The following is a 20,885-nucleotide window of genomic DNA, read 5'->3' on the forward strand; positions in this document are numbered from 1 at the left end:
TGGTAGTACAACAGTATTTTGTCTGTTCATCGAACCAAAAGATATGTGCTGCTGTCGCCTCTCTTCATTTGATAAAAATAAATGTAAAACAAACACGCTGCCCCTGTATTCAGTTGAATTCACATTCTTGCTTTCTGAATTGAATGAATTTAGTATTTCTAATAACTAATGTTATTAATTCCTTTCTAGTTCTGCCTATGATAATGTCAACAAAGTTCGAGTTGCTATAAAGAAAATCAGTCCTTTTGAGCATCAGACGTACTGCCAGAGAACTCTGAGAGAGATTAAGATCCTACTGCGCTTCAGGCATGAGAATATTATTGGAATAAATGATATTATCAGAGCTCCGACTATTGAACAAATGAAAGATGTGTATCCTTTCAAAGTTTTAAGTTATTCTATGTAGTCAGTGATGGTTGCAGTCTTCTGTGTTTTGATTATTTCTTCGTTGTCATCCTCTTCCTTACTAAATTTTAATAAAAGTTGCCTTCTGTTATTGTAAATTGAAAGGGAAGTTCCTAGTGTTTGATAGGTTTATAGATATATAGATAGATTTGATATGTAGGTGAACACTAGTTTTGTTTGTTCTTTTTCAGGAAAAGAAAAAAATGTTAATGTCTGTCTTGCAAGGCAAAGAATTCAACATTGTAGAGATGATTTAGTTTAATTGCTTAATCCTAAAACTATATTTGCTCTTAATAGAGCTGTTGTTAGAACTGATTGTTTTGAGGAGAAAATAAAATGGCCAGACTCTGCTATAATTGTCTAAAATTTTCTTAAAGAATAGAATGGATACATCGGGGGGGTGGGGGGCGTGTTAAAGCAAAACACAACCTCCAGTTTTGCAGTGCTTCCTGCATATGTGAAAAGTCTGAAACTGCACGTGGGCAGGTAAACATGCTTGATTAATATATGCAGATCTGGCCTTTTTGTTAATCTAATTGTTCTTTCATGGGGAAACTTGGCTTTGTGTAGATATGACTTCATGTGGATATCTAACGTACGAAGTAGTCTTAGCTGGGAGACTCTACCTGAGATACAAAGCCTAGTTTAGAGTCAACCAGCTTAATTTCCCAACTCCGTGTGCATTGGTTCCTGTTGGTTTTGTGGCGCTTTGCAGATGTCCGCCGAATAAAAGGCGTAAGTGCATGAAGGCAGAAACTGAGTTGAATCTAGGTCAAATGTTTTCACTTCATAAATTATCAATATATTATTTGAGTTCAGTCGGTCTCATGTGGGCTTCTGAGGGTGCATTTCTGTGGCCATTTTGGCTAAAGTAAGCGAACACTGCCTGTAAAAAGATGTCCTAGTTGTGTGATCCCATCTCAGTACCCAGAGGAGAGGATGGGAACGCCCAGCTGGAATGGCAATAGTAGTGTGTTTTAACGAAATCCTATTTTGGTGAAAAGTGATCATGGAACTACACCCCAAGGGTTTTGCAGCCAAATTGAATTAAGGGAGAAGAAAATTTTACTTAACCCATTCCTGCCAAAGCAGAAAAAAAAAATCCCTTTTCTTTATGTTCCTCCCAGTCTTGGGGAAAAAAAAAAAAAACTATCTGACTGAAAATATTAGAATTTAATTTTGGTAAGCAAAGGACTGTTTTGTTCAATGTAGCGTAATAAATATATAGTAAAGGAGAGTAACAGCTGAATTTTTGAAGTGGAGAGGTGGCAGAGAAGACTGATCAGAAATGATCAGATCTTCAACCTTCATGCTTTTACACCACTGGAAGCAAGTATCTCAGAAGCTTGTTACTCATTAAACTAAAAAAACAGTCTTTATTTCTTGGCAAGCAGGATAGGAATCTGATCATATTAAGATTCCAATAAAAATCAAGTTCTAATATAAAGAAATAGAGGTTTATGATCATTAATTTGAGAGGACGATGTGCTGATGCCTCTTAATTCTGTAAAGGGCTGCATCATGTAACAGGATTGATTTGATTCAAAACTTGTAAAGCAAGAAGCAACTACATAGTTTGTAATTGTTGTGAAACAGCCAAGACAGAAAAATTGTTACAGAAGTTTCATCTGGTACTGTATGTTGATATCTAACATGACACCACGCTTGTTTTGCTGCCTTACATCTGATGCCTGACAGATACATTGTGCAAGATCTTATGGAGACAGATCTTTACAAGCTCTTAAAGACTCAACACCTCAGCAACGACCACATTTGTTATTTCCTTTACCAGATTCTGAGAGGGTTAAAATATATCCATTCAGCCAATGTGCTTCATCGTGACCTCAAACCTTCGAATTTGCTGCTTAACACCACTTGTGATCTCAAGGTTAGTTGAAATTTCTTACAAATTTTGCTCCCATGGTCTTCAGAAACTACCTGCTATAACCATGAATGTGGTTTTGTTACTGGGGATTAATGTGATTTGTATCCTGGAAAGATTGCTAAAACATTATTGATTTTGATAAAATAACTATTGAGTGACTAAGAACTCACTGTTATGCTATTTTAATGAGTGCATCACTGTTTCCATCTGGAGGCCGACTTTGAAACAGCCTCTTTGAAAGCCAGGTGAAAATACTTACCTGAAGCAGAATTGTGTTTACCTAGAAGGTAAACTCAAACTGTGTGTATTTCGAGTCTTGGTTTCTCTGTGTTTAAACTGTTAATTGTTCAGTTTTGGAAAAGGACTTCATATTAGTGCCCAGCTAAAATGGCATGTGAAATTCAGTGCTGATTAAATGCAATTACTTGGAGAGAGAACGTACCTAATTTACATTTCCAGGGATGGGCTCTGTACTAGTTAATACTACAGAAGGGTGATCTTAGAGCTGTTATGATTCTTGGAAAATGTCAGCTCAATGCTTAGTGGCATTCAGTAAAGCAAATCAAGTGTGAAGAATTAGAACAGAAATAGAGAATAAAACAGAAAACATGCCATTTTATAACTTTCTTTGGTTTTGAGTCTTCAGTGCCGTGTGATCATAGTTATCACACTTCTCTGTATGATATGCTTTTGAAATGAGGAGACCAGGACTTCAAAGTACTTCTCTCCATATCAGAAAGAACTATTTAGCCTCCTCTGCTGGGAGATGCTGCTTGAGGAAAAGCAGGAAAACAATAGAATTTGATAAAATTGTGAGGGGCATAGGGAGGGTGAATAGAGAACAGTTGTTCACTGTCTTTACCTGTTAAAAAGGCAGGGGGCCTGGGGGGCGGAAATGAAGGGAGCCGGTGGCACACTCAGAGTGAAAGGACGCGGTGGGTAACTGGCAGCGTTGTTAAGCGGTGGAATTTGGTACCACAGAGCACTGTAGATATTACAGATAATGTGACTTAAAAAAATACCAAGCAAGTTAGTAGAAGAAAAAGCTATGGAATGCTGCCTCTGGTTTAGAGTCCCACGGTGGCAAATCCGTGGCAGATGAGAGAGACTAGTAGAGAAGCAATGGAGTATGTTCCCTTTTACGCTTTACGTTATGCATTTGCTGTTGGCCACTGGTGGAGCAAGATTACGGAGCTTACATTACTTTGATCTGAGGTGGTACAACTGTGTGTGTTGCGTACTGTGTTGCACCTAATTACACTTTGTTTTTTATAGTAGTTCTCGCTTTCTCATTTAAAAAAAAAAAAACAACCAAACAAACAAACCAAAAATAGCCTCTTCAAAATTTAAACCAGTTGCTGGCCATACAAGTTTGTCACAATTCCAAGAAAAGTCCTTGCTGTTCATATGCTGGTGGATTCTAAGTACTGGCTACACGATCAGTTTGCTTTACATTCCCACCACTACTTGTCAGCTTTTCCTAATGCACGGTGCTGCTGGACTGGCCACCTCTGACTCTTGCTGTGGGATTTCAGCAGCTGTTATTACATCAGATCCCTTCAAGGCATTAACCCCTTCATGAAAGAAATGGAGTAAAATTTACGACGACTATGTGATAGAAGCAGGAAAGAACAGTTTGAGTGTAGCTCTGTGTTATGTGCAATTAAAGGCAATAAAATGCAATGTTTTAACACAAGTAAGATGGTCATGAAAAAGAAGGTAAGCTCCCTGTATGGCAAAATAATACAATACAACCTTAGTGAGTACTGTTCCAATTTCTTTGTAAGATTTTTAAAAACAATATGCCACTGCAATATGTGCTTCCTAGTGCAGAATATGGTAGTCTATATGACAGAGCATATGCTTTTTCATAACCTAAGGGGAACTCTGGTGTTGTATTCATACCGCATCTAAAGTTTAAACAACAGAATTGGAGAGAAAACTAGTACATGTTAGGCCTTGTCTGATGAATGCTGAACTTGTACTAACTTGTTTCTTTTAGGGCTGTTCTGCAAGTCTGTGTGTCAGCTATGTACTTGTGCATGCTTACAAAGTTGATTACTGCACATAAACTCGAATCACAGCATACTGTGAAAATGAACAACTTAAAACCACACTTTCGGAAGAAAGTTGGTTCATCTTCAGTGGTAATGCTGTTAGCTGCTTTCTTTAATGGCGTTATGAGAGAGTGCTGTTGATCTCTTCTGGACCTGAGAGTCCTACAGGTTGTAACAAGAGCTGCTTCCTTCTTCTCCCTTAAACGTGATCTTGACTTCTGCATCATAGATTCTGTTTCCAGGAAAGAAATGTGTGAGTCTCTATTGACACAATTTGTCTGTGAGCCCTATAGCTTGACCTAAGCAGCTGAAAGGCTCAGAGCAGAAGTGCAGAACCTAAAGCTGTTTCTGTTTCCTTGGGCTATGCTACAGACTTAAATGAGACCTTAAATATAATTTACCACATAGCGAATGAAAGTTTCTGAGAGTACGTCATGTGACTTCACTGTCTCCTGTTATGTATTTTCAGTGAAAGATTAGGTTTGAGAGTCCATGAAAGCTGCTACCTTGGAATCTCTCTCCAGTGAGAGTCCTGGGTAATAAAGATACTGGTCTTCTCTTTTGCAGCCTGGCATCTTTCCCGTGAATGAGATTAATGTATACTGACATGCTACGGGCTGGAATATACTCTAAAACAGTATCTAAGATTTTTAGAAATATTTTCACATGCTTTCATGATGATCTGCATCCAACAATTTGACCTGTCTTCCAGTTTTGTGAAATAAGTTACATAAAAACTATCATGACCATATAATTTTCCTAGGCCAGTGGCATTAATATTTCAGAAAATGAGGTCAAAGTTATTTTAAACAGATTCTGAACTAGTGTGTTGCAAGTGTCTTCAGTGTACCAGTTTGCTGTAGCTGAGAATCTACTTCTTTGACTTGGTTAAAACATTAACACACTGTATAAATATTATTTATGAATACTCCCAAGTATTAAACATCCAGGAATTGTTAGATACTTCAATAGGCTTGAAAGGAAGGTGATGAGGGAGGATTTTTTTGAGGAGAACTGCAAGTTATTCTGTGTTGTGGGATTTTACCAATTACTCTAGAGATGCAACTGTTCCAACTACCATCTTATCATTAACAACTAAACTTAATGGAAGCCTCTCCTTTTCCTTTTGTACGAGTGTATACATACGCACAGACAGACCACTCCATGATACAACTTCAGATATTTCAGTGTATTAGTAGTGCTATGGGGTGTCATCCTGTTTGCTTAGTAAATGGTCATATGTACATGATCCACGTAAATCTTCCCATCTGCTTGATAGCTTCATCCAATTTTAAGCCATCTCTGTTTAAAAAAAAAAAAAAAAGCATACCTGATACTGATTACAAGAACATTGTTTTCAAGAAGTGGAAGCTAAATATATAAATAGGATGCTGGCATTTTGTTTATTTATTTATTTAGTGGGGAAGTTATTCCTTCTCTCTTAGCAGCATCTGTTCTGTCTCTCGGAGGCATGAAGCACTGACTGACATACCTGGGTCTTTCATTATGCAGTTTTTTATTCTCTGCTATGACTTAGTCAAAATGCCAAGAAAATTTTGCCTGTCATTATGTTGCTGTCACAGATTCTTTCTCCTTTTGTTTTAGTTCTGATTGAGAAGCCTACCTTCTTCTGGTGCTTTGACTTTTACCAATTATTTTTTGAACAGGCATGGTGGATTCGGATTTTTTTTCCCCTAAATAGGGTAGCTGCTTTGTTAAATGTGTTCTGTTGCCACAGGGCAAGAACTGTCTGCCCTCGCCAGGGTACAGCCAGTTCCTTTGCTTCGACCCTTGCAGCCGGGACTTGAGGCAGAATGCCGGCCTCTCCAGCTTCTCCTTTATTCTGCCCTGCGGATGCTCCCGGTCAGCTCTGCAGCTGCTGAGAACACTGCTAACAGCCAAAAGCCTCTTTCTTGCAGCTTCAACCTTGATGCCTTTCTCACTAATGGTGTTTCTTCTTTTCTGCTTAACTTGTTTCTGCTCTAGTCAGTAGGGGCTTTTTGTCATTTTAATGAGCTTTTATGTCATTAATCTTCCTTTCCATCCCATGTGCATTTTTCTACTTGAGTTGAGAGATTCACAGACACCTTCTTTAATTCAGTTCTTTCTCCTCACTGTGGACTGGAGAGTGTCTTTCTTCTTTTGTCTTACTAATAACAAATCATAGCACTTTGCTTATGTGTAACGCAATAATTCTGCGCAAGTCTCCTTGCCTATAGTCTTATCTAGCTTTTTTCTGAGGTTAGGAGGAAGAGGTTGCAACAGTTTTGTCTGCCTGCATAATTATTTTCTGAAGTCCATAAAGCTGTCCTCTACAGTTTCTTCGCCTCTGTCTTTCTGATTATTTGTACTGGTTCTCTTTATGTAAGCTGCTAATTGCACACAAGGCAGCTGCTCTGTTTCCGTAGCCTGGGAAAACCTTGACGTGCTTAAAAGGGCTCTTTTTGGTTTTGTTTTCTAAGGATTCCGGGTTTCGGGGTTTTTTTTAGTATGTACCTGAAGTCAGAGGAGTCATCCCATGCAGCCTGGCTTATGAATTTCATTATTGCCGTTTCTTCAGTCCCTCTGTTTAACAGTCAGCTGCTGAATCTTGTTTTTCAGATGTAGCTTTTAGTGGGCTGAATCACTTCTTCCTTAACCGATCTATCGGTTGTTTCACAGGCTGTCCCTCCAGGAAAATAAAGGAGTAGGTTGCCAGAGTAGAATGAGGTTTCTGTGGTTTTGGTAGGATTATCCATTACAGTCTTTATTGACTACAACATATTATTACTTCACATTTTCAATATAATCAGTGTACACAATTACCTATCAAAGAGTAAACCATTATAAAACGCCTGCATCAGAGGAACCTCCTGTTTGCTACTCCTACGTTTGTTGCCTTGTTTTTCTGCGAGTACATATTCTTTCATGCAAATACACTTCGTGTAGCAATTGATCGTTATGATAAACTGGTTTGGTGGTAGCAGAAGCATATGAGTGTGTCTAATGTGCCACTCAACAAGTTTGCCATTTACCTTTCGGAAGGCAAGAAGGGAACAGCTGCTGTACTCTAGAACACTGTCTTTCTTCACATTTTCAGTTTTCTGAATTTCTCTCTGGAGAGAGGACGCTAAATAGCTCTGAAAGCCATGGAGCCTCCTTACCAGAGTATACATAAAAACACGTTTTCCTTTTTGCTGAACTTACTAGTCTAGATCAAAGTTTATTTTTCTTTTCATGGTTAGATAAAACTATTTTCCTGATGCAAGGTTGAGAAATATTTTCTTCTGTGTTGTTTGGTTTTTTTTTTAAGCTCATGCTTCCTTCAGCAACCTATAATCTCTCAGGCTACCATTATCTCATAATTGGACAGGATGTTTCTCATGCAAAGATGCAGTTATGATGGTAGCTTTTGTAAAAAGGGGTATTGAACTTTGCTACAAATGTGTTGGTTGGTAATTTTGTTTTCTGGAAATCATCTCTTTCTGTTTTCTGGTAAATTTCTAATAACAGGTTGGAGCAATATATCTTGCCACCTATCTGGCAGAGAAGGGGTTAAGTAAGTGGAACATAAATTGTACACCAGGAACATCTTTTTTTTCCCCAAACCGTTTATTCTTCCTGCCCCCTGCATGGCCTAATCGGATACTCTTTTTACTTCTATCCGAAACATTTTTCTTAACCTTTGTGAGATAATTTGTTTCTAAAAATACAGGTTGCCATCCCTGTATTTGTAGGTGTTACATCATGGGTTGGGGAATGGCGAATTAGTACTGTTGTAGTATTGGAAGCTGTATGTCTAATATACTTTTTTTTTAATTTCTTTAAAACCAGATTTGTGACTTTGGACTGGCTCGTGTTGCAGATCCAGATCATGATCACACAGGATTCTTGACAGAATATGTGGCCACGCGTTGGTACAGGGCTCCTGAAATCATGCTGAATTCTAAGGTAAGAACCACACTGGACTGCTGCGGTGCTTCTGTGGCTGGTTATTCACCTGTGAGTACCAATTTTGCTTCCCCCCGCTCTGTGTTTTTAGGATCAGAATGCGTGCATAGTCTTGAGGAAATGTGGTAGTGGATTTGCAGTGTAGCTACTGGCTTGCAATGAATTTGTGATTCCAGATACCATTATAGGATACTACAACTGAGTAAACGTGTGCATGAGCCCCCCTGTGTCCGGTTCCGTGCCAGTCATGAGACTTCTTTCCATCAAATGCTTTTCCACAGAGCGGGACAGAAGTACGAGCAACGAGAGCGTTTTACTACTGTCTTCATCAAGGCTTGCAAATGTTGCCTTAATATTGTCTTGACATCTTGATTTAGGTTTAGAATGTATAATGAGGGTGAATCTGATTCTGAGGGCATGGGATCTTTGTTGTGTGCCAATCTTAATTGCATTCCCATAGTCTTAATGAAATCATCCCTTTGGGTCTTTTTATATTTGGAATTATTCTTATGTTCTGTGGCAGTTTTAAGGTGTATCCGGTCCCTGTATGGCGTGAGTAGTGGGTATCCTTCATAGCCTTCGCATTAGTTTCTACAGCCATATGCTCGTTCGCAAAATACCTATGTGACATCTGTGTCTGTATTTTGTATTCCTCAAAGACTTTGTTGTTTCCGTAGGATTATTGCTTCATTGGTGGTTGGGTTTGATTTGTTGTGGCAATAGTGTGTCTAATGTGCTTCTAGAAAATAGTCATCTGACCAGTCGAGGGGTTTTTTCCAGCTTCTTGTATTTTAAGCTCTCATTGAGGCCATGAACATAGGGCAGCTTAACCTTATTTCTGGATATCCACATACATTTATCAGCAGCTTTGGCAAGAAAATATTTTGTGTGTTTCTGAAGAGGTGGTCAACTTACAATTTTCCTGGCCTATAGCCCGATTCCTTTTAGAATTACAGTGCCGTGAAAACAGATGGTCACGCGACCACGTCCCGCGAAGCGGGCGCTGAGGTGGCTTGGCTCAGCAAAGGTGTTAGCTGCTGTTGGGAGCTCCCAGCTAATGCCGGGGGACGGTGGGCAGCAGGCTCTGGGAGAGTAAGGCAAGGCGCTTACGGGGCCAGGGGTTCGTGAGGTAAACTTGCCCCTGTGTTACCCAGGCGCTGGTGTAACCAGCGTGCCTCTGCATAGCTACCACAGGTTATCCGTACGTGGGAAGATAGGGCCGTTCGTTCCATTCTCCTTATGTCCCATTTACTGTTGTTGGCCTTCTCATATCATCTTCACTGCTTCCTTACCCGTTGTGTTTTACAAATCAGCTAACCAGCACGCAGTTTTGCCCTTTCGCCCCTTTGATGCTGAAGGCTTCTCACTTGTGTGGTATTTAGAGCCTATTAGGAAGAAGGATGGCTTTTTTCACGTTTCACATACTGTTAGGAGATATACAATGAAGAAGAATAGCTCGTTTCCAAAATCTGCTAGTGTAAATTCGCTATAAAATTAGGGAGTCTCAAAAATTTGCAGTTGGTAATATGTTTAGCTAAACTTAGAGAATCCTTTTAGAAAAGCATATCTTGCATACTTCTTGCTACCCCTTCAAAATAGTGTTTTGATAGACAATTCTTAATTATTCCATTCTGTACGGAAAAATCAAACAGCATGAACAAGCATGACTCATCTAAAAAAACGATTTATTTGCATGCACTTTCAAAATTTACTAAAGTAACATGTTGCTACAGTCATGCAAAAAATTCTTTGCCAAAAACGTGCTTTTGCTTTACTTGCAGGGTTACACCAAGTCTATTGACATCTGGTCAGTAGGCTGTATTCTGGCAGAGATGCTCTCCAACAGACCTATCTTTCCAGGAAAACACTACCTTGACCAACTTAACCATATCCTTGGTAAGCTCTATACGAAAGTAGCATTTCCACATCCGCCTGTCTCTCGCCATCTTTTCTGCCAACCAAACTGGCCCTGGGCACTCATTTCTTTCTCTTGTTGGTCAGTGTACAGCGGATGGACCGGCAGGTGTATCATCTGGTCCCTGTAGTTATTTCCGCAGTGGTTTCTACAACAAATCATTGATTTGGGGGGCAACTAGATGATACTTACCAGTTTATTTACTACATCAGCAGAGATGTTTTTGAAATAATATGGAAAAAAAAAAAAGGCTCAAATACACTATTAAGTCCAGGTCAAATTTTTTTTTAAATGTCTATAGATATGCCACTCAACTGGATCTTTTAAACAAATTACTGATCATTAGAAAACTCAAATGCATTTGTTTACTTACAAGAAAAAGAAACTTTAAAACCTTTTTAGTAAGGGTTTCTAAAAAAAAAATTCTAAGGTATTCTATACTCTTAAAACATTTAGACTGAAATCTTCTTCCCAGCAGTTTTAATATTGAGTTTTAGCAAATGTGATATAACTGTTTTCATGTGTTTTTCACAGTACTGTTTGTATTTTTTTTTTTTTAGGCATACTTGGATCCCCTTCCCAAGAAGATTTGAATTGTATAATAAATTTAAAGGCCAGAAACTACTTGCTTTCCCTACCACACAAAAATAAGGTACCATGGAACAGGCTGTTTCCAAATGCTGACCCCAAAGGTATTTTATGCTCTATTACATTGTATCAGATCTTCCAAAATGGAAATAAGCACCAAAAGTAATGGCAGGATGGGATTTTTAAAACCACCCTAAGAATTTATCTTTATCTATATTGGAAATAGAACGTGCAAGTCCCTTAGAACGGCAGTATAAGTCTAAGATAAATTCATAAACCAGCATGAAACCCTCATACTAGCTTGTCTTTTTAAAGCAATTTTTAGTAACTCTAAGATTACATGTTGTGGTGTTTGATCTTTAACTTACATGTAAAATGTAAATCCTAACTCTCGTTGTTGTCTTTGAAAGCATGACACTTTACTACACATAGGCATTGGAGTTTGACATAGGCGTCAAACAAATCTTGAACTTTGCTTCTAAAATCAGATAGGAGAGAGCTGCTTATTGCTGAACTCGGTATCGTTTGTGCAGGCTGCATGTCAGTTCTAGGTCAAACAGGATAATTTCAGTCAAAGTATGGGTCCTTCGGCAGTATGAAAGGTTAAAATTTAACGGGTTAAAGAATCCCAGTTACAATAAGTGGAGCAAAAGTTATAAAAGCAAGGAATGTAATAATTGTTGCCTTTCGTAACAAGCTTTAGTAGAGGGTAAATATGACTTTGTTTTGCTATAAAGCTACTAACTTGCCTTTTAAATTCTACTTCATACAGTTTAAGGGCAGTTGTATTCACGGTACAGCACTCTTACCTGTTCTGACACAACTCCTAAGTCACTTTTTCTTTTTTAAATGGTATGATAATTTACTCTTAGTGAATATGATCAGGTACTGAACTGCCATGTAAGAGCTGATTTCTGCAGATGGAACTGTGTAGAGCTGATTATCCTTATCATTCAGAGAAAGAGCAGTGATTTATTCTGCTTTTATAATAGTGCTCATCAATGTGAGAATTTTTACCGTGGGCTTCTGACAGCTCAAATTGTAGCAGTCTGATACGCTTAGCTGCTAGGGGAACATGCAGTTTGCCTGACTTCTGCAACACCTTGTCATCTAACTCTGAAGAGTAGCTTTGACAGAGCAGTTTTTCAAAAAGCTGTTTGTCAATCATTTCAGTAAAAAGCGTTGTGCACGACACGCCGTAGCATGGAGTGAGCATGTGAGTTTCCAGTGTTCAGAAAACTGCATCAAAATATTTAATGTTAATTGCTGTGCAAGTTTGCAGCTTTTTCAAACTGCCACTGAATGCAGTGGTAAAGTTCTCTCTCTTTTGCAATGCTTGGTATGCATCTTATCCTGATGCAAAGCTACAACGACTTTACTGCAGAGAGAAGCCTCTATTTATGTTCCGTGTCATAAATGGTGTGGTGAGGAGAAGTGGAATGGAACGTAGAGCACTGCAGATCTCTTCGGGCTTCTTGCTACTCTAATCCTTCTGTTTCCTTTTCTTGGAGAAGGAAAACGTGTTACAATCAAAGCAGCTGAGCAATTGCAGTAACTTGTAACGTTTGTCCAGAATTTCATCAGACCTCGCTCTGTCTTACTGGATCTGCAAGTTCTCTGTGGATTCTTTACGAGTTGTCTTCAACAGATTTTGCCTGAATCTCATGAATATTAATATATTTGCATCTTAGCTGGAGAGCATCTTCTGGGCTGCTAGTTATGCTATAATAGTTCACTGCGATGATCCAGAACTCCTAAGGACTTCTGGATGACACTTTTGTTATTAAACAGCTGAGTTTTCTTTTCAGAATAAGAACGTATTCTTGATTACTTAGTCATTTCAGAAAAGCTCTCTCTTGGTTTGAGAAGCAAAGCATCTATCTGAGTGAAGAAAAAGCCTGACCTACTCAATTTCTGCTGTAGTTAAAAACAGACTGTACCACAGGGTTCTGTGCATTTCTTCTCTCAACATTCATGCTGACGCTGAGGAGCCTTTGAAAGGGTGCACCTCCATCAGACCGGGCCGTGCCAAAGGCAGCTGTAACCGGGAGCGGCGATAAGATGGGCAGAGGAAGATCCTCTGTCAGAGGAGGCAGTCGGCTGCTCCTGGTACTGCTGCTGCAGCTGGGAAATCCAACTGTAAATTGAAATTGGCACAAAACTCAGGGTAGCGGGTATTTTCTATGTAATACCAGTGTTTATAACGCTTCTGTACTTTGGAGCGTGTATTAAACTCTTGCTCACTTTTTTTTCCTCTTAGCACTTGATTTGTTGGATAAAATGTTGACCTTTAATCCTCATAAGCGGATTGAAGTCGAGCAAGCTTTAGCCCATCCCTATCTGGAGCAGTATTATGATCCAAGCGACGAGGTAAAGACATTGTTAAAATGTAAATGTTGATTAAATGATGCAACAGGTTATTTTCTTCGTTAGTTTAAGGACAGGGTTTCTACTGCTCTAATGGAGTTGAAGAATGGATTGCCTCAATTTACCAAAACTTTGTATTTCTTGTTGTGTTACAACATTTTGGATGTGTAACACAATAAATAGATGCTAAGGTGTACTCTCCTGAAAATGGGACTGCGCGGCTTGCTGTGGTTGTTTCATAGTGTCCGAGAGAAAGGAGGAGAATAACTGAGCTGGCCATCAGAGGATGCATTTAAACCCCCCAAACCCGAACTCGCTGTACTTTAGCATACCGTTCTAATGGGATTTCAGTTTGCTTTTGGTGAAGAAGTAGGGGAGGAGGAAATCAGCTAGTTTTTCTTAAGGGACAGGTATGTTTATTCCAAGAAATACAAATGTTTCAGATAATTTTTCTTCAGGTAGATGCTAAGTTATGAGCCTTTAACAAATATTTTAACTTGTGGTTTAGATTCGAGTAGCTGTGGTTTGATTTAAAATTTGGTAAACTAATATATAAAGCACACAAAGGATTAATAGAATGAGTTCTTCCTTGAAGACTGCACAGTATTAGATATTTTTGTGAGGTGCATTTTCAGATTTTTTTTCCCCATACAGGGACTACATGAAATTCAACAGAACAGTAACATTTAACAAAGTAATAATGTTTCTTTTGTGTTATTAAGCCTGTAGCTGAAGCACCCTTCAAGTTTGATATGGAGTTGGATGACTTGCCGAAGGAAAAGCTGAAAGAACTGATTTTTGAGGAAACTGCTAGATTCCAGCCGGGATATCGATCTTAAATTGTGCATAGGTAAAGTCACAGCAACACGAAACCACTTGGGCAGGGGGAAGAATTTTGGAACTCTGTTACCACTGGTGAAATGTAGAACTTACCTTTTCGTTGACACGATACTAGCTGTTAAAGGATTGCTTTATGCGTGTTCATTTGACCTCAGTCCCACTCTGTTATTGAAGAAACTTTAGTTTTGCCCACAACATTGAAGTGTCTACAGGGAAGCCAGGCAATTGAGATGTTTACCTAGTTTTTAGGTTGCATTTAGGGAATAAGAATTACATTTAAATAGTGCTTCTCTGAATAAAAGCTCTGGTAACACTTTGAGATGCAGATTTTATTCAAAAAAACATTTTAAGGGGGTAATGTTCTTCATATATTACAGACTATTTTGTCATATGGCTTCAAATACTACTTAAAAACATTCTTCCTTAAATGTAATGTACAGAGGAGAAATCTCTTAAATTATTTTAAAGGGGAAAAAAAACCCCATGAAGCTTCAGTATGATTTAACTTCAGTTTTAAGTACCTCCAAAATAGTGTGAGTAAGAAAGAATAGGTATCTAAATATTCATAAATTAGCTATGATTAATCTTCCTAATCTTTTGAGGATTTAAAATTTTAACTTAAAATGTAATGTACTGATATTCACTGTCTCTGACTTTTTAATAAATCAACGAACTTAACTGTTCTTCATATACCACAAGGCTTGCAAGTCTCAGTAGTTTCATATACCCCCAGGTTTTTATTTAATGATGATTTCATAGGAAAGAAAGAAAAACAAAAAGTTGAGGAAACTTGAAAATACAGTTTTTTCTTAAGTAGATGTTGTGGTTTAACCCCAGCCGGCAACTAAGCACCACCCAGCTGCTCGCTCCCCCCCCTGTGCGATGGGGGAGAGAATTGGAAGAGTAAAAGTGAGAAAACTGGTGGGTTGAGGTAAAGGCAGTTTAATAGGGAAAGCAAAAGCTGCACGCACAAGCAAAGCAAACCAAGGAATTCATTCCCTCCTTCCCACCGGCAGGCAGGTGCTCAGCCATCCCCAGGAAAGCGGGGCTCCATCGTGCGTAACGGGGACTTGGGAAGACAAACGCCATCGCTCCAAACGTCACCCCCCCTTCCTCCTCCTTCCCCCAGCTTTAGGTGCTGAGCATGACGCCGTACGGGGTGGGACGGCCCTGGGGGCAGCTGGGCTCAGCTGTCCCAGCCACGTCCCCTCCCCGCTCCCGGTGCCCCCAGCCTGCTCGCTGCTGGGGTGGGGGCAGAGGCAGCAAAGGCCTTGACTCTGTGTCAGCCCTGCTCAGCAACAGCTAAAACATCCCTGTGTTAGCAATGCTGTTTCCAGCACAAATCCAAACCATAGCCCCCCGCTAGCTACCGTAAAGAACATTGGCTCTATCCCAGCCAAAGCCAGCACAACAGGGTAACTTCTGTTGCCACTGGCTTGAATATTCAAATGTATAGAAGTTCGCAAATGTAATTTTGATCTTTAGAAATAGCGTATTTTGTTTATTTAAGCTGCTAGCTAACATTTGAAACTAGTTTAATAATTAAAAGTCAGGTGAATCTGAGGTTCACACGTCTGGCTCTTATTAGCTGGGCATTGCCAATGGAATTAGACCTGGGACACAGTAACATGCGTGGCGCTTGTTTCCCGTCCGTGTTTTCTAAAGCTGAGTCTGCACAAGAGGCACTAGCAGCACATGTACACATGCTGGAAGAAAATGACATAAATTTTTAGGAGTAAGATGAAATCTGTTACCGACAGGCGGTGGTATGAAGGAAGGGAGAGCAAATAGCCAACGTTGTGGTAAATGGTAGTTTATGATGTCTCCTGCTTGCCTCTTTGCCCAGACCATACTTACCCCGGTTGTATTAGGGATTAACGGATAAAGGGATCAGGGATAAAGACATCAGCGATCCGGTGCTAATGGAAATTTCTGGTTTGCTAAAAATGTTACCTTTAAATGCTGCTATGAAGAGTTGATTTGGCTGACACAATATTGAAATTTACATCTTGTACTCAGCTTGATAATGATATGCTGGTACTTTGTCCTAGTCAGTTGTGGTTAGAATTATTAGCTATTCCACATCACAACAGTTTAAACATAAGTAGTTGACGCCCTAATGAAGGCCAGTCCCCAGGAGCTGGCTTAAAATGGACAGGAACAGTCTCCTCCTGCGGGTTTCTGCTCCCTGCACCCCCCCTGTACTTCTTGTGTGGTATTTCTGGAGATTCAGGAGTTCCCCCTTGACTGCAGTTTTTGGAATTGAGAAGCAATGTGAAAATAACAGATTCTTCAGATGACCAAATAATGTACTTTCGTTAGTTACGATTAATCTTCCTAGGCCTTTGAAGATTTAAAATTTTGACGTAAGCTGTAATGCACTGATATTCGCTGTCTCTGACTTTTTTTTTTTTAACATGCATTGGTACCGCTGTCTCTGACTCATGGTAAACATAGTGCGCATAAAGCCTAGAACTAGGAAAGTGTGCTTGTTTTAAAAGGCGATGTTAAAACCTTCTTCACTGAAATATGTCTCTGCTCTTTTTTGTAGGACAAGGACTTAAAGGACTGGGCATGCTCAAACGTTGCTGTTCCTCCTCCCAGTTCTTTATTGTTGGTCATGTCTTGTGGCCTCTCTCAGCTTATCCACTAACTCCTTTGAGCCATTCAGGAGGGCAGTTCCTGGTAGTTTTGGCTTTTCATGCTTTCAATGAATCTTTTAAGCCTGAAGAATTGTAATTGACACTCCTACGCGTAATGCCCATGTTGCAGTACTGTACTGTAAGTGCACCTACTGCTGGCCGTATTTTAACTGCTTGCTTTCTGGTTTGAAAGATGCAGTGGTTCCTTTCACTCCTGGATCAATATCCAAGAAGATAATTCATTAACCTGTAAGAAGTTTACACCATGAACTATGTTTTTCTGACTTTACTGAAGTCGCTGGCATTTTTTTTAGAAAAGCTACTATTCAGGGCACTTTAAGTCAGTGACATCCCAGATTTTTTTTGCACTTCCTTTTTAAATAGAAATGGTTAGCATCCAGCGGAGTTTATACCATTATGCTATGGATGACAGCATAAGTCGTGTCCACGTTAATCTTGCTTATGCACTCGTTTGGGTGTCCTGTGCTGTACATGCAGGTATTCTATACAGCGTAAGAGCCACATAGGAACCCAACTTAATTGAATTCATCTGAGAAACATTTTTTCCATGTATCGACAAAATTTGTACCTTTTTCTCCCTGCCTTTTCTAAAAGAGATCGTTTAAAGTTTAACCATGTTGGAGGCCTAGTACTTCCAAAATTCATACCGTGTAGTAGTGTTTATAAGACTTGTGCAAAGAGAATGAGTGGCAGCTCGCCAACTTACGCTTACTCACCGTGCGGTGGAAGATTAACAAAGAACATAGTGGCATGATGACCTAAAGGTGAATGCTTTTCTCTGTGGAAGGCATCCGTATGTGGTGGCAAGCGAGAAACCAAAATACGATGTTAATAAACTCAGCCTACATCCTGCATACCAATGAAATGCTTCAAATGAGGATTGATAGTTTTTACATTTGACTCTAATCACTGACATTCAGAATTTTTGCAGAGAGGAACACTGCATCTTTAAATGAGAAAGTTTTGATTTTACTTTTGCTCCTACAGCATGTCAGCATCTCCAGTTCATTTCTTGCAACCTACACTATGGTGATTTGTAATCAAGCCTCCATGAGCTCGTGACATGAAGTACTGTTCTGTTGTCAAGTACTATCAAACTTTTCTGATAATGCTGAGTTAGGACAACCAAACAAAGCTAGCACTAAATAATGTTTAAAATTGTATACCTTTTAATGATCTTTTCAAGTATTTGTTACTGAAATTGTATAATGTGGAGTTTACTAGGTGTTATGTTCCAGTGCAGTGCCTCCTTTTCTTTCCCCACTGCTCTCTGTGGTGAGAAATTTGCCTTGTTTAAAATAATTACTGTGCCCTCGCATGACTGTTAAAGCTTTCTGTGCAAAGATGATTGTCTAAGTGCCACATGCCTATGATTGAGAAAAAAAATAATCTATTGTTACCTCTGAGTTGTGTTCAACTGAAATGCTATTCAACAAATAATTTAGGAAAAATAGTTCTATTTTTAGCTTTTCATATCTCTGCTGTCTTTTTCTCATTTTATTTTGGCAGCAGTGAAGAATGGATTGTATAAAGACTGCTTGCTAATATGAACAAAATGCACTTGTAATTCCTGGAAATAAATTTAAATCTTATATCTTCACATTAACATTAAGAATTAGTTTTTGGTTTCCTCTTGGGTAATGTGTTTGAATGGAAATCAGGTTCAATTGCTACTGTAGTATCCAAGGACGCTTGCTGGTTAATAACTCCAGGCTTCCTCATACCATTTAGTCTGCTTTTCAAAGAAATCTAGAAAGCCATTAACTTAGACTTCAATAGATAAGGGTGCTTACAAGATTCCATTTCAGAATTTTCTTTTCCTATCGTTTAAGTGTTAGTCTGCCAAAACTAATTTTTAATAAGCAAGGGTTCATCATCAAAGGGCATTTTCTATTAGGAGGTTCCTGTGGTACCTGAATCTCTGTTGCGGGGAACATATTAGGAGCATTGTCAGGACACTGCACAAGTGATCATTGAATTGTGGTATGGAACCTATGCTAAAAACATTTCTATAGAAATATGCACTTGACTGTTGATACTAGTGTAGAAATTTCTCTTGACATTTCTACACACCTTTACCAAAATGCTTTTCTCACTCAGTTTTGAAAAGTTGAAATATTTCTAGAATCTCTGCTACTTGCACGATCATCGTTACTACAGGAATCATTTTTGGCGTGGTTGGAAAGATGACTGTTACTGAAATTAGCTTGTAACACCTCAGTTTTAATTTATTAAGGAAGAACTTTGGCAGCTTGCTTCATCCTTCTCTTGCCCAATTCTTTTTTTAATACTTCCTTTAATTTTGGATTTTTGGGGAGATGCAGGCTTACCCTTGCGTTCTGTCTCTCGGGATGAGAAGCCGAGGGTTTGCTTTACCCAACAGCTGGTGCTTTCGGGCTTTCTTCCTTAGCTATTCTTGCTGAATCCAGTTGGCATCCATTAGTACCAGTAACCACCTTCATCCGTCTTTTCCTGACTTCAGTAAACATTGTTGGGATGAATTTGTTGACGTGTCAAATGCAGAAGCATGATTTTTTTTTTTTTTGTCAGATTTTGAAAATAGTTTAAAAGAAGGTGCCTATAACAACACTGTGTTAGGTCAGTTATTTCATCAATTTTACATTAATTTTTTTTTCTTTATGTAGTTTTTATATTTTAGAGCGGAGAACAGCAACTCTTAACTGAAGTAACACGCATATTTCATGGTAAAGATGTTTTGGGAATAAGGAATGTAAACAGTTCACTGTCAAAAACATTCCAACCTTGCAGCTGAAGAAAAATATGCAAACATCAAATTCTCCTGGATGCTTTGGCAGATAGGCATCTTACTCTGCTGTCCTGACTGTCGCCAGACTCCTCCTCATCCCCCCCGTCCTAGCGAACCTGAAGTGCACGACGCGCTACCTGGGCTGAGCGGTGTGGTGCACCAGGAGCTTTCGGGAGTAGCAGTGAGGACAAAGCTCGGCAGTGGCCAAATGAAACCCAAGGAGTTGAGCGTGGTTTTCCTTACAGAATGAGAAAAAGAAAAACCTGTTGTTGCTGCCCACTGTAATATGCTACGATATATTTATACCATGTCGAAGCTGTTTGAGCAACTGTACTATAGATTTAAACTTTATTAATATATATTTGCTTATGTTAGTGTAGTTTATATAGGCCTTGGTTATCGATAAATTTATTGTGTTGTTACAGCACAGTGATATGGTATAAATATAGGTCTGTACACACACACCATAGACTCATGAATTTGGTCCCTTGCATAGTACTTTTATATTTGTACAGCAATGTCTTCAAGCAATCCCAGATTTTAGGGGAAATATTTTTGTAAATGCAGTGGTTTCAACAAAAAAGTCCAAACAATCCTTTTACTAAGTTTTAAATACATTTGTGGTTCAAAATGGTTTAGTTAACAATTGAAATCAAGACACTAAATTAGTGAAAAGTGCACATTAGTAAAGTGAAGCTTACAATGGTTTTTGTAGCATGTGCTGTGATCAAACTAAGTGAAATCGGCGGAAGTGTAGAAGTTGGGCTACCTTTGTAAATCTAGAACAAATTTCTAAAGGTTGCAGCTGGTTTACTTACTATTGTTGCCTTTTCTCGTGTTGTATCAGTGTAGAGCACTCTTAAAATACTCAAACTGCTTTGTCTTTGCTTTGTACTGTTGGTGCCTTCTTAGTCATGTACCCCACAAGTCCTGCATAGCTAATTTAGTTAATGGTAAGTTTAAAATAAAAAAGCAAAGGAAGATTTTATAAAAAAAAAAATAAACCATTTTCTGTATGTTCTTATTCATTGTAACAATTAAACGTTTATATTGTGACAGATGTGTGATTTGGTTAATCTGTATAGATCAATTGTAAGTAGCAAAGGTTTATATTTCGTCTTATTCTTTTGATGTTGTAAACGTATGTGATTTTCTTTTTTAAATCAGGTAACTTAATGTTCTGTTTTGTTTTTGGCATCTGAATCTTGTAAAAACAAATGCAAAGAAAATCATTAAATTGTGTCCCTGTATTACCAAATCGGCATAGTACTGTGCATGTATAGAACGGCTGGAATTTTGCTTGGAGGTGACCTGCTGTTGTGTAACCCGTGAATACGCTGCTGCGCTACACGGGCTTATCTAAGGAGTGGCTGGCACTTGAACGCTGCGGCAGTGAGTAGCCTACCTTTAATATTTGTAAATATTCAAGCCTGCTCGCTCCACTGTACGATTATACCAGCTTGAAATT

General features: G+C 38.9%; 1 protein-coding gene across 1 annotated transcript in view; it reads left to right on the plus strand.

Moving 5' to 3' along the window:
* Positions 1–20,473, plus strand: part of MAPK1 (mitogen-activated protein kinase 1) — a 37,897-nt gene extending 17,424 nt beyond the window's left edge. The window contains exons 2-9 of the mRNA XM_082325280.1: positions 190–372; positions 2,104–2,293; positions 8,161–8,277; positions 10,059–10,173; positions 10,753–10,884; positions 13,041–13,150; positions 13,870–13,997; positions 16,539–20,473. Coding sequence (XP_082181406.1) covers positions 190–372; positions 2,104–2,293; positions 8,161–8,277; positions 10,059–10,173; positions 10,753–10,884; positions 13,041–13,150; positions 13,870–13,986 — 964 coding nt within the window. The 3' untranslated portion in view covers positions 13,987–13,997; positions 16,539–20,473. The remainder of the gene's footprint in view (positions 1–189; positions 373–2,103; positions 2,294–8,160; positions 8,278–10,058; positions 10,174–10,752; positions 10,885–13,040; positions 13,151–13,869; positions 13,998–16,538) is intronic.
* Positions 20,474–20,885: the final 412 nt, after the last annotated feature.

This window comes from Platalea leucorodia, assembly GCF_965183815.1.
Source record: "Platalea leucorodia genome assembly, chromosome: 12".
NCBI lineage: Eukaryota > Metazoa > Chordata > Aves > Pelecaniformes > Threskiornithidae > Platalea > Platalea leucorodia.